This window comes from Ochotona curzoniae, unplaced genomic scaffold (assembly GCF_017591425.1).
Source record: "Ochotona curzoniae isolate NIBS_2020 unplaced genomic scaffold, NIBS_Ocur_1.0 contig_3643, whole genome shotgun sequence".
Lineage (NCBI taxonomy): Eukaryota > Metazoa > Chordata > Mammalia > Lagomorpha > Ochotonidae > Ochotona > Ochotona curzoniae.
The window spans coordinates 6,494,628-6,507,392 of NW_024465933.1; the positions used below are offsets into that span (position 1 = coordinate 6,494,628).

Consider the following 12,765-nt stretch of genomic DNA (forward strand, 5'->3'; position numbering starts at 1 on the left):
TTTGACGATACCAGGTCAAGGTAATCCCATTTGTTTATTGACGCTGTTATTGGCCCCAAGTCCTGCCTTCATCTCTGCTCATGACCTTGCAGCTCTACACGTTTCCAGAGTGAGTCTGAGATCTCCAGTGCAGGGTAGGGTGAGTGTATTTAGACTTTAGTGCTTGGCTGAGTCCTGGAGATGGGGATGGCTGGTGCTGGCAGAGGGAGAGCCCCTCCATTTCTGGCAACAGGACTAGACCAGCACCTTGCCTTAGGATGCAGAGCATCTGTTGCACCTTCCTTGGATGTTGAGGCATCTGTTGATGTTCTGAATAAATCAGTCAGCTGAACATCACCCACACTCTTTATCTCCAAATACTGGTCCCAACTAGAGGCAAAAGTAGTTTTGTGTGACTTAATTTTTCTAATTTACTACTGCATTAATGAGCTGATGCTGGTTTTAGTATTGTGCAGTGGCTGACTCAAGAAGAGCCATATCCTAATTTCTCCAAGTATTCTACTTCCTAGATATAAAACAGTAGCAAGGGACCAGAGCTCACTGACACACAAGGAACCACTATACAACAGGACTGAGCACTTTGTTACGTATAATGTGACTGGCAACCTGAATTTCTTCATGCTGAGAAGCAAGAGCGACTGCCTACATGCTGTTTCTTTGCTCTGAAGTTGTTTGCTATCAGTACGTTTTAATTAAAAGGGAAATCCAGCTAAGACACAGAGCAAAACCATGTATGTTGCTCAGTAATAGCTATTGCTGCAGATCCAGGTTACATACAACCAGGGCCAGGGCGTCATCTTGGCTACCTTATAGGGAAGGGAAAAGCAGACATAGTCCAGACATAGCACAGGTGTCTTCTCACGGGACCCCAGGGACAAGGGATGGAGGGAAGAGGCAGGGGAAGGAGACAGAGAGACACAGAGAGAACGAATCAGAAAAGGGGCAGAAGAAGAGAACAAGTAGGTTCTCTTTTTCCAAGATATGCCTTCAGCACTGTTAGTGACAGGAGGAGAATCCCACACAGAACAACTTCATGGGCGACTTTGACCCTTGGCAGCCACAGCATTACCCTACTCAGCCCAGTACCACTCTTTGATCAATGCAGAGCAATTTCTGATTCTGAAGATCAAGCAAGAAGTACTCTACCTGCTAGAGTTCTTCATTTCCCCTGCTTGTTCCTCTCAGGCCTTTAGGACCCACTGCCAAGCTCTTACTCCTGAATGCAGGCTTCGTCACCTCTTCCGACAGGTGCCTCCCTGGCATCTTCACTTCCCTCCCGAGGGCAGCGTTTGTGAAGCAGAGCATGTCTTGATCTCGGGTTGTGAGTCCTCTCGGCATGGCAGTCATCCCTTAGTGTCTTAGGAAACCCGTTTTATCCTGGTGAGGTGTATAGTGTATGTAAAACAGAGCCTTGCAACGTGAAGCAATGTGATCAGCACCAAGAAGTCCCGTCTTGGATGGAGGGAAGTACTCTGAGCGGCATCCCGTGGGGGCAGGACTTTAGAAACAATACCTGTTCTGTCCCTTGACTTTAACGCTCAGACACTTTTGAATGGTGCAGCCCTAAGTGCATGTATGGAGAGTGACTCATGTTGAGGGACAACACATCCAATCAGTGCATGAATCAGGCACCTTGCTCCTCTGAAATGCATTTGAATTCAGGTGCTTGTGCTTTTAATTAGACCTTGGCCCTTCATTTCTACAGATTCCCCTCAGTGGCCTGGCTTTTAAGTTCTTGATCACTTCCCTTCTTCTTCAGTACAAAGATTTTATTTAAAGTTTATATTTGTAGCATCAATCTCCTCAGTAAAAGTCACCATAATGTTGGTTTTAAGGCCTTGTATTGTTGCTTTCATATTTTATCTCTGTCTCTTTCCCAAAGGAAACCTGTTCAAAACTTATATTTACTTTCCCTTTTTATCTATGAGCATCACTTTGTCTTTTGTAAAATAATGGTATTACTCTCTGTTTGATAGATTTTTTCTAAGGATGAAGTAAGTTAGTGGAATCAAAAGTCTAAATCAAGTTAACATATTGTCATTATTTTACTCACCCGTGTTATAGCAAATGCTGTTTGCAGATTCTTTGAAATGAATTGGGAGCTGATTTTTAAAATACAGGATATCCAGTTTCAAGCATCTTGCTTGTTAGTAAGACTAGGTAGGGCCCAGCACAATAGCCTAGCAGCTCAAGTCCTCGCTTTGCATGTGCCGGGGTCCCATATGGGCGCTGGTTCTGGTCCCGGCACGCTCCACTTCCCATCCAGCTCCTTGCTTGTGGCCTGGAAAAGCAGTCGAGGATGGCCCAAGGCCTTGGGACCCTGCACCCATGTCGGAGACCTGGAGGAAGTTTCTGGCTCCTGGCTCCAATCAGCACAGCACCAGCCATTGTGCGCACTTGGGGAGTGAATCATCGGACGGAAGATCTTCCTCTCTGTCTCTCTTCCTCTCTGCATATCTGACTTTGTAATAATAATAAATAAATCTTTTGAAAAGACTAGGCAAAAGGTTGGCAAACTACATTCTACAGGTTACATCTAGCCTCCCAACTGCTAATAAAGCTTTATTAGCACACAGTCACAGGCGTTTCCTGTACGTATGGGCATGAATGTTTCCTGGTTTGCCTGCAGAGCTGAGTAGTTGCAGCTGCTAAATATCAGCAGGCCCTCTAAGAAAAGCTCTTGACCTCCAATCAATTAATTTGTTTCACATGTATGTGAAAAGTGTTAGACCCCAAAGGGATGTGGGGAGAACCAGAAGGAACTATGCCTATGGTCCCTGATTCTCACGGTGCGAGCCCCAGGACCTGCAGTTGTAGCTGATCCTGGAAGCTGGTTACCAGCACAGGCAGAGGCAGAGGCCTTGGGTTGGGGCCCGGCCCCCTGTGCTGCAACGCAACCTCAGGTGACCCCAGTGCCTGCCCCCGGGGAGAAGCACCATGTAGGAATGTGGTTGAATAGAACGAAGTAGAATTCCTTAAAAAGTATAGAAAGAACAATCATTAGTATATATCATTACTATGCATCTACTAATGATTATACAGTAATAATAATGAAATGTCGCAGCATATAAAACAAATTTCATGTATATTTTAAGTACTAGAAAGGGTCCTGAAATTTTACCTTTGTGTGGTGTTTTGTAATGAACTGCTGTTTGCGATGCAGTGCTGTAAGTAACAGGCACATTGCTGTTCCTTCTTTCTCAGGGACAAGAAGAGTCAACAGTGATCCTTTGAAAAGAGGCAGGAAGAGAGGTAAAAACAAATGATTGCCACATTTTAAATAGTTAGTAGGAATTAACTAACAACTTATTAATAATGACGATTCTTCTTGATTTCTGCCTTGGGCGTGACCCAGTCCCACTGTTTTCCGCATTTGGAAAGTAAGAACAAGTGGGAGGTTTTTGTGCATTTCTCTCTTTTAAACACAGTTGATTTATATTATACATCTGTAAAACCACAGTTAAGTTTTTAAAAATGTGTAATGCATATCAAGTCACAGGTATGTATAATGCATGATTATACTGTCAATACATTCTTATATGTCATGTATTTATAATTTTAGGATATAATTTTTGTAAGTATGTCCCAGATGGGCTTCTGAAAAGTTACCTCTGTATGGTGTTTTGTAATGCACTACTGTTTGCAATGCAGAGCTGTATCAGGCACATTGCTGTTTCTCATCTTTTTCAGGGGCAAAAAGAGTCAACAATGGTCCTTTGAAAAGACGCAGGAGAACAGGTAACAAGAGCAGAATGCTAAAATGTACTGTTAACAATTCAAGGTCCGAGCTTTTATTCAGCGCTGCACGTCCTGAGCAGTGAGTGGGTCTCCTGAGCTGGCTTTCTGCAGCTGCCCTAGTGCATGGGGACTGTGGCAGCATGACGGGTTGGTGCTAACACCCACCTGCTGGATTAGCCAGCCGATCCAGGAGGCACCCTAGGTCTGACAGCACCTCCTTAACTGCAGATGCCATTTGAGGAGGGAAAGAAGAGAAGGATGGAAAGGGCACACCCATGTAATGCTTAGCCGACCATTTGCTTGCACACGTGGAGAGCCATTGGTGGCTCCACCCAGATCCATGTCCTGACTCCCACTCCACCTCTGACTGACATCTGTCCTGTTTTGGCGTGGGAGGTGGTGGTAGATGAACTCCATCAAGTGCCCCAGCTCTGGGCCTGCCCCAGCTCTGGTGGCCTGTGTATCTCCAAGTGGTTCTTGGAGGACTGAGGGCAGCCCATCCTCCTACTTACCAGTGTGCAGCCACTCTGCCACAGAGGTTCTCTCTAAGACTATGCTGCAGTGGAATCAGATCCCTGCAGGCCCCTAGTGCAGGGTGCAGGCTTCCCTGAGTTCCTGCAGCTTCCTCTGCAACACATCCACCCGGCCCCCCATCACACCAAGAGCTGAGTCCAGGAAGTGAAGCAATACACAGGGAGGGGGAGACAGACACCTCCCACTGGGAGCCCACAAGCCGCCCCTGCATGTTCCTGCTCCCCCTGCTGATGCCTCAAGTTGGAGAGGGACAAGACTAAAAGCTACTGGTTTTGCCTCCCATCTACACAATTCCAAATCCATAGCACCAGGAAGCTGTGGGTTGGCCAGCAGCTTGGTGTTCAGACTGTGCCACACAAGACAGGATTTTGGAGGATGGCAGTGGAGGTGACATCATGTTTAGGTGTCCAGACTGCCATAAAAGAACTCAAAATGTAACTCATGGGGGAATCCTTGCTGAGTATTCTAAGCTATGAAGGGGGAATCTTGAAGCTGCTGCCATCAGGGTGCCAGGTGGAGTCCCAGCTGACTGCCTCCTGCCTGGGAACACAGCAGAAGATGGCCCAAGTACTTGGGCACCTGCCTCTCACCCTAAGGACCTGGATGGAGTTCCTGGTTTACCCAGACCTGGCCACTGCAGCCATGAGGGGACTGAAACAGTAGAGAGAATCTCTGGTTATCCCTTCCTCTGTTGTTCAGTCTTTCAAATAAGTAAATAACAAGAACAGCCCATGCATAATAGTAGAGGATAACGAAATGGAAAAAAAATGTATGCTTCCTGCAGGTCGAAGAATTCCCAGGTCGAAGAATTCCCAGAAACACAACTGAAAGAGGAGACAGAACAAACACAGACAGACAAAATCTGAACAACTAAATACAAGCCAAAGCATTAGTACAAGATCAGTTCCAATCCTGGGAAACTCATGACTCCTTAAACCCAGTTAAGTCAGAGCATACCCAAAACTGGATTTACACATTGAGGCATGGGTGTGTGAATGATGTAGGATGTTCCATTCTGTGCACCACAAAGGGAAGTTAGACATTTCTATTGCATTTCTATTTTCAGAATTACTCTGTCAAGTGAACCAATTTCATGTATTCCACAGCACAGATTTAGTAGCATAGTGACTGCCCACCCAACGCTCCCTCCTGGCCACATTCCCCACACACCCTCCTCCTTCCTCATTTCTTCTATAGAAATGTTTACAATGACAGGATTTCAGTTCATTTCACAATCACAGGCTGATCACGGCATTGGATGAAGCATTCAACAAAAGCAAGTAGAAAAAGAAAGCAATGTACAGGGCATAGACCAGGACTGTAAACAATAATCAAACCTCAACATGTCAGTTTTGCTCCTATAGATTACATTTGTTTGTATTTTGTGCATTAGTTACCATAGATGAGGAACGTGCACAATATTTATGTTTCAGGGAACTGGCTTATTTCATTAAGCATAGTGGTTTCCAGTTGCATCCATTTTGTTGCAAAAGACAGGATTTCATCATTTTTTATGGCTGACTAGTGCTTCATACTATATGATTACCACATTTTCTTTATCTATCAATTGGTAGACATCCAGGTTGTTTCATATCTCAGGGCCACAATAAGCATGGAAGTACAAATAACTTTCATATGCTGATAAATTCCCAGGAGTAGAATGGCTCGATTGGATGGTAGATCTGTTTTCAGAATCTCCATGCTGTCTTCCATAATGGCTGTACTAGTTTACATTCTGCCAACATGCTACCCAGCGTTTATTCTTCTTAAATTGTTGAATGTGAGGTGAAACCTCATTGTAGTTTTTATTTGCATTTCCCTGATAGCTAGTGTTCCTTAGATTTTTTTCATTTGTTTACTTACCATTTTAATTTTAACTATTGAGAACCATCTTTTCTTCTCATATTCTTTGTCCATTTATTAACTGGATTGATTTGTCATTATACAGTCTGATGCTAATTAGGTCATAGGCTTAGATTTTTGATCCATTTTGAGTTTTTTTTGCATGAAGGGTAAGGTACGTGTCTTCTATCATACTTCCGCACACATAGATCCAGTTGTCACAGCAGCATTCATCGACTAGACTGTCTGTTCTGCAGAGATTAACTTTAGCTTATTTGCCAAAGATTTGTTGGCTGGGGATGCATGGGTCAATTTCAGGGGTTTATATTCTATTCTCTTGGTGCCAGTAACAGGCTGTTTTGATTTCTAAGCTTCAGTTTATTAACTGTCCCGTACTATGCCCTGAATTCTGGTATTGCTATCCCTCTGGCTTTTTTGTTTGTTTGTTTAAGAATGCAAAAGTTACTTGGGGTTTATTTTGTTTTGACATAAATTTTGGCATAATTTTTCTAAATATGAGAACAATGTCCTCAATATTTTGATTGAGATCACATTAAATCTAAAAATTGCTTTGATAGTATGGACATTTTGATGATATTAAGTCTTCAAATCCATGAATATGGAAGATTTTTTCCATTTTTATGTGTCGTCTTCCACTTTTTCTTTAATGTTTTGTAGTTTTCATTCTAGAGTTCTTTCAAATCCTTGTTTGAATTTATTCTAAGATATTTAAATTTTGTAGCTATTGTGAGTGGGACTGGTCTTACAAGTTCTTTCTCAGCCATTGCATTGTGTATACGAAGGTTATTGATTTTTGTGTGTTGGCTTTACACCCTATCATTTCGCCCAGTTCCCTCATGAGCTCCAGCAGCCTCTTAGTAGAGTCATTTGGTTCTTCTACATACAGAATCATGCCACCCGTGAGCAGGGATAGCTTGAGCTTTTCTTTTCCAATTTGTGTTCCTTTGGCTTCCTTTTCTTGCTTTATGACTCTAACTAAAATTTCTGGGACTCTAATGAAAGCAACAGTGGAAATGGGCATTCTTGTCAGGTTCCAGATCTTAGTAGAAATGCTTACAGTTTTTCCCCATGAATGTGGTGCTCACTGTGGATTTGTCACATGTTCTCTTGATTGTGTTATGGCATGTTCTTCTATATCCAATTTGCTTATGATTTTTTATCATGAAAAGATGTCATATTTTATCAAAGCTTTCTCTGCATCTATGCTTCAGTTTATTCATGCTATGTGTCACATTTCTGGATGTGCATTTGTTAAACAGCCCTTATTACCAAGGATAAATCTCACTTGGCATGAATGAATCACTTTTCTAATACGCAGTGGAGTTGGATTAGCCAGTAATTTTGTTGAGGATTTCTCCATCTTTGTTTATTAGGAATATTGATATGTCGTGTTGTCATTTACATTTGTTTCCAGGAATTTTTAAAAAGAATATTTTTTCTTTTGATTTCTTCTATGATCGACTGTTCATTCAGTGGATTCCTGTGCAAACATATCAGTTTCTGTGTGTTTGCATATTTCCTAGAGTTTGCTAGGCTGTTGCTTTTCACCTTCATTCTATTGTGGTCAGAAAAGTTGCATGGTATGATTTCAATGTTTTGAATTTGCTGAGAATGATTTATGGCCTCAAATACAGTCTTTCCTTAAAAAAAAAATCTCACAGAGTGATGAAAGAATGTGTTCTGCAATGGTGGGGTGAGATGTTCTGTAGACAACGACCAGGTTCATTTAGTCCACAGTGTAGATGAACTCTGTGTGTTTTGTTTGCTTGTTGCTTGCTGATTTTCTGTCTAGTTGATCTGTCCATTGATGAAAGTGGGGTGATGAAGTTCCAATTATTATTATGTAATGATGTCTCCCTTTAGATACACTAACATTTGTTTTAAATAGCCAGCTTTTCACTGACTTTTTCTCCTTCACATTCTGTAATGATGACTATTTTTCCTGGTTTCTATGTGCAGCAGGTTCTTAAGAACCATTTGTAAGGCTAGACAAGTGGTAACAAATTCTCTCCATTTTCTGTTTTTGAAACTCTTTATTTCACCTTGCTTTGCTGGGCACAGTATTCCGGATTGAAACTTTCTTTTAGGACCTGGCCTGTGTGTCTCCATTCTCTCCTAAACTGAAGGGTTTCTTAGAGAAACCAGCTGTTAGTCTGACTGAGAAGCCCCTGAAGGTGATCTGGCATTTCTCTCATGAACATTTTAGAATCTTTTCTTCATGTTTTACTGTTGCGTGTTTGACTATAATGTGTCATGGTGAAGATCTTTTCTGATCATATCTAATACAGAGAGTTCTGTGTGCGTCTTGAACTTTATTATCATTTTTTCTCCTCCAAATTAGGGAAGTTTTCTGTCATGATCTCACTTAATAAACATTCTGTTCATTTCACTCTTTCCACACTTTCAGGAACTCCTAAGATACATAAGTTTGGTCATTTGTTAATATCCCACAGAGCTCAAAGACTATCTTTAGTGTTTCTCTTTTTTTTTGTTTTTGTTGTTGTTGTTGTTGGTTTTTTGTCTGACTGAGATATTTCCAAGGATTTGTCTTCTTGCTAGGATATTCTTCCTCCTGCCCCACCAAGTCTGTTGTTAAGATTTTTTTCTGTGTTTCCCATTTGACAGATTGAATTATTCATTTCAAACAGCTAAGTTTAATTTCTTCTCAATATTTATCTCAGAAAAAATAACCATATCATACATTAATTCCTCTGTGTTCGTTTCCCTGTGTTTCTGTGTAATCTTATGATCATTCTTTTTCAGACATTTCATCTATCTCTTCATCATCGTATTTTAATATTGAAGTGCTATGTTTCTTTTGGGGAATCATTATCTTTTCCTTGTGCATGTTGTTTGCATTTCTGCTTTTATTTTTAGGCATGAAACACTTGTTGGTTTCTCCCCTCTGGTGACTTGTATCTTGGCACTGTGCCTCTCTGGCTGGAGTTTCTACTCCTTCAGTAAATATCCAGAGGTGTGTGCTAGGTAGGACCAAGGAGCTCTGAAGCACAAGGGTGGGACAGGAGTCCACAATGACACCTAAGTTGGGCATGATAGATCTTTATGAACAGCAGGGGGAGATATGACCACATTGGCTGGAGTAAGCCCACTGTGACCACAGCATGACCACTGTGAGCCCCCCATGACCATGGTGTGACCAGTGTGAGCCCACCATGAGCATGGTGTGACGACTGTGAGCCCACCATGGTCACAGTATTGCCACTGTGAGTCCGCCATGAGTGTGGTGTGACCAGTGTGAGTCCACTCACTTTCTCACTTCCACGATGATCAATGCCTAGAATTAGTCCACAGTAATGAGTCCATCCACAGAAGCACATAAATTACACAGTATCTGTATGGTCCTCAGGGTGAGCCCGGAACCCTCTGCACTCATGAAACTGTGAGCCTTGAAGTAGCACCTGTGACATCCCTGAGATCCAGCCACTCTCCATGCCCTATCATGCAGTCACAGAGTCCCCACCTTGCTTTGCTGGGCAAGGTACAGTAAGGGGGAAGCCACTCTCAGTCCCATGAACCTGCTAAGCCATGGAGAGAAGCAAGGCATTCCCTGAGCCTCTGCTTAGCCCCCACAATTCCTCTAAGCCAAACTCTGTCAGTGGGGAACAGAAATGTATCCTTCTCATAAAATCCCCTAATCATATATATGCAAGCCACCACAGCTTGGAATTGAAGACTCTGGAACGTCCTGGAAATTATGACAGCGGAGGTTCTTTCTAATAGATTCCCTGGGCAAAATGTGTCTCAAAAATACCCTGTCCAGCTTCCATTTTGACGATACCAGGTCAAGGTAATCCCATTTGTTTATTGACGCTGTTATTGGCCCCAAGTCCTGCCTTCATCTCTGCTCATGACCTTGCAGCTCTACACGTTTCCAGAGTGAGTCTGAGATCTCCAGTGCAGGGTAGGGTGAGTGTATTTAGACTTTAGTGCTTGGCTGAGTCCTGGAGATGGGGATGGCTGGTGCTGGCAGAGGGAGAGCCCCTCCATTTCTGGCAACAGGACTAGACCGGCACCTTCCCTTAGGATGCAGAGCATCTGTTGCACCTTCCTTGGATGTTGAGGCATCTGTTGATGTTCTGAATAAATCAGTCAGCTGAACATCACCCACACTCTTTATCTCCAAATACTGGTCCCAACTAGAGGCAAAAGTAGTTTTGTGTGACTTAATTTTTCTAATTTACTACTGCATTAATGAGCTGATGCTGGTTTTAGTATTGTGCAGTGGCTGACTCAAGAAGAGCCATATCCTAATTTCTCCAAGTATTCTACTTCCTAGATATAAAACAGTAGCAAGGGACCAGAGCTCACTGACACACAAGGAACCACTATACAACAGGACTGAGCACTTTGTTACGTATAATGTGACTGGCAACCTGAATTTCTTCATGCTGAGAAGCAAGAGCGACTGCCTACATGCTGTTTCTTTGCTCTGAAGTTGTTTGCTATCAGTACGTTTTAATTAAAAGGGAAATCCAGCTAAGACACAGAGCAAAACCATGTATGTTGCTCAGTAATAGCTATTGCTGCAGATCCAGGTTACATACAACCAGGGCCAGGGCGTCATCTTGGCTACCTTATAGGGAAGGGAAAAGCAGACATAGTCCAGACATAGCACAGGTGTCTTCTCATGGGACCACAGGGACAAGGGATGGAGGGAAGAGGCAGGGGAAGGAGACAGAGAGACACAGAGAGAACGAATCAGAAAAGGGGCAGAAGAAGAGAACAAGTAGGTTCTCTTTTTCCAAGATATGCCTTCAGCACTGTTAGTGACAGGAGGAGAATCCCACACAGAACAACTTCATGGGTGACTTTGACCCTTGGCAGCCACAGCATTACCCTACTCAGCCCAGTACCACTCTTTGATCAATGCAGAGCAATTTCTGATTCTGAAGATCAAGCAAGAAGTACTCTACCTGCTAGAGTTCTTCATTTCCCCTGCTTGTTCCTCTCAGGCCTTTAGGACCCACTGCCAAGCTCTTACTCCTGAATGCAGGCTTCGTCACCTCTTCCGACAGGTGCCTCCCTGGCATCTTCACTTCCCTCCCGAGGGCAGCGTTTGTGAAGCAGAGCATGTCTTGATCTCGGGTTGTGAGTCCTCTCGGCATGGCAGTCATCCCTTAGTGTCTTAGGAAACCCGTTTTATCCTGGTGAGGTGTATAGTGTATGTAAAACAGAGCCTTGCAACGTGAAGCAATGTGATCAGCACCAAGAAGTCCCGTCTTGGATGGAGGGAAGTACTCTGAGCGGCATCCCGTGGGGGCAGGACTTTAGAAACAATACCTGTTCTGTCCCTTGACTTTAACGCTCAGACACTTTTGAATGGTGCAGCCCTAAGTGCATGTATGGAGAGTGACTCATGTTGAGGGACAACACATCCAATCAGTGCATGAATCAGGCACCTTGCTCCTCTGAAATGCATTTGAATTCAGGTGCTTGTGCTTTTAATTAGACCTTGGCCCTTCATTTCTACAGATTCCCCTCAGTGGCCTGGCTTTTAAGTTCTTGATCACTTCCCTTCTTCTTCAGTACAAAGATTTTATTTAAAGTTTATATTTGTAGCATCAATCTCCTCAGTAAAAGTCACCATAATGTTGGTTTTAAGGCCTTGTATTGTTGCTTTCATATTTTATCTCTGTCTCTTTCCCAAAGGAAACCTGTTCAAAACTTATATTTACTTTCCCTTTTTATCTATGAGCATCACTTTGTCTTTTGTAAAATAATGGTATTACTCTCTGTTTGATAGATTTTTTCTAAGGATGAAGTAAGTTAGTGGAATCAAAAGTCTAAATCAAGTTAACATATTGTCATTATTTTACTCACCCGTGTTATAGCAAATGCTGTTTGCAGATTCTTTGAAATGAATTGGGAGCTGATTTTTAAAATACAGGATATCCAGTTTCAAGCATCTTGCTTGTTAGTAAGACTAGGTAGGGCCCAGCACAATAGCCTAGCAGCTCAAGTCCTCGCTTTGCATGTGCCGGGGTCCCATATGGGCGCTGGTTCTGGTCCCGGCACGCTCCACTTCCCATCCAGCTCCTTGCTTGTGGCCTGGAAAAGCAGTCGAGGATGGCCCAAGGCCTTGGGACCCTGCACCCATGTCGGAGACCTGGAGGAAGTTTCTGGCTCCTGGCTCCAATCAGCACAGCACCAGCCATTGTGCGCACTTGGGGAGTGAATCATCGGACGGAAGATCTTCCTCTCTGTCTCTCTTCCTCTCTGCATATCTGACTTTGTAATAATAATAAATAAATCTTTTGAAAAGACTAGGCAAAAGGTTGGCAAACTACATTCTACAGGTTACATCTAGCCTCCCAACTGCTAATAAAGCTTTATTAGCACACAGTCACAGGCGTTTCCTGTACGTATGGGCATGAATGTTTCCTGGTTTGCCTGCAGAGCTGAGTAGTTGCAGCTGCTAAATATCAGCAGGCCCTCTAAGAAAAGCTCTTGACCTCCAATCAATTAATTTGTTTCACATGTATGTGAAAAGTGTTAGACCCCAAAGGGATGTGGGGAGAACCAGAAGGAACTATGCCTATGGTCCCTGATTCTCACGGTGCGAGCCCCAGGACCTGCAGTTGTAGCTGATCCTGGAAGCTGGTTACCAGC

General features: G+C 43.1%; 1 protein-coding gene across 1 annotated transcript in view; it reads left to right on the forward strand.

Annotated features, from left to right (window-relative positions):
- The window catches only part of LOC121158200 (nuclear body protein SP140-like protein), a 111,025-nt gene that overhangs the window by 82,991 nt on the left and 15,269 nt on the right, over window positions 1-12,765 (forward strand). The window contains exons 13-14 of the mRNA XM_040982861.1: window positions 3,205-3,252; window positions 3,691-3,738. Of these exons, the coding sequence (XP_040838795.1) occupies window positions 3,205-3,252; window positions 3,691-3,738 (96 nt within the window). The remainder of the gene's footprint in view (window positions 1-3,204; window positions 3,253-3,690; window positions 3,739-12,765) is intronic.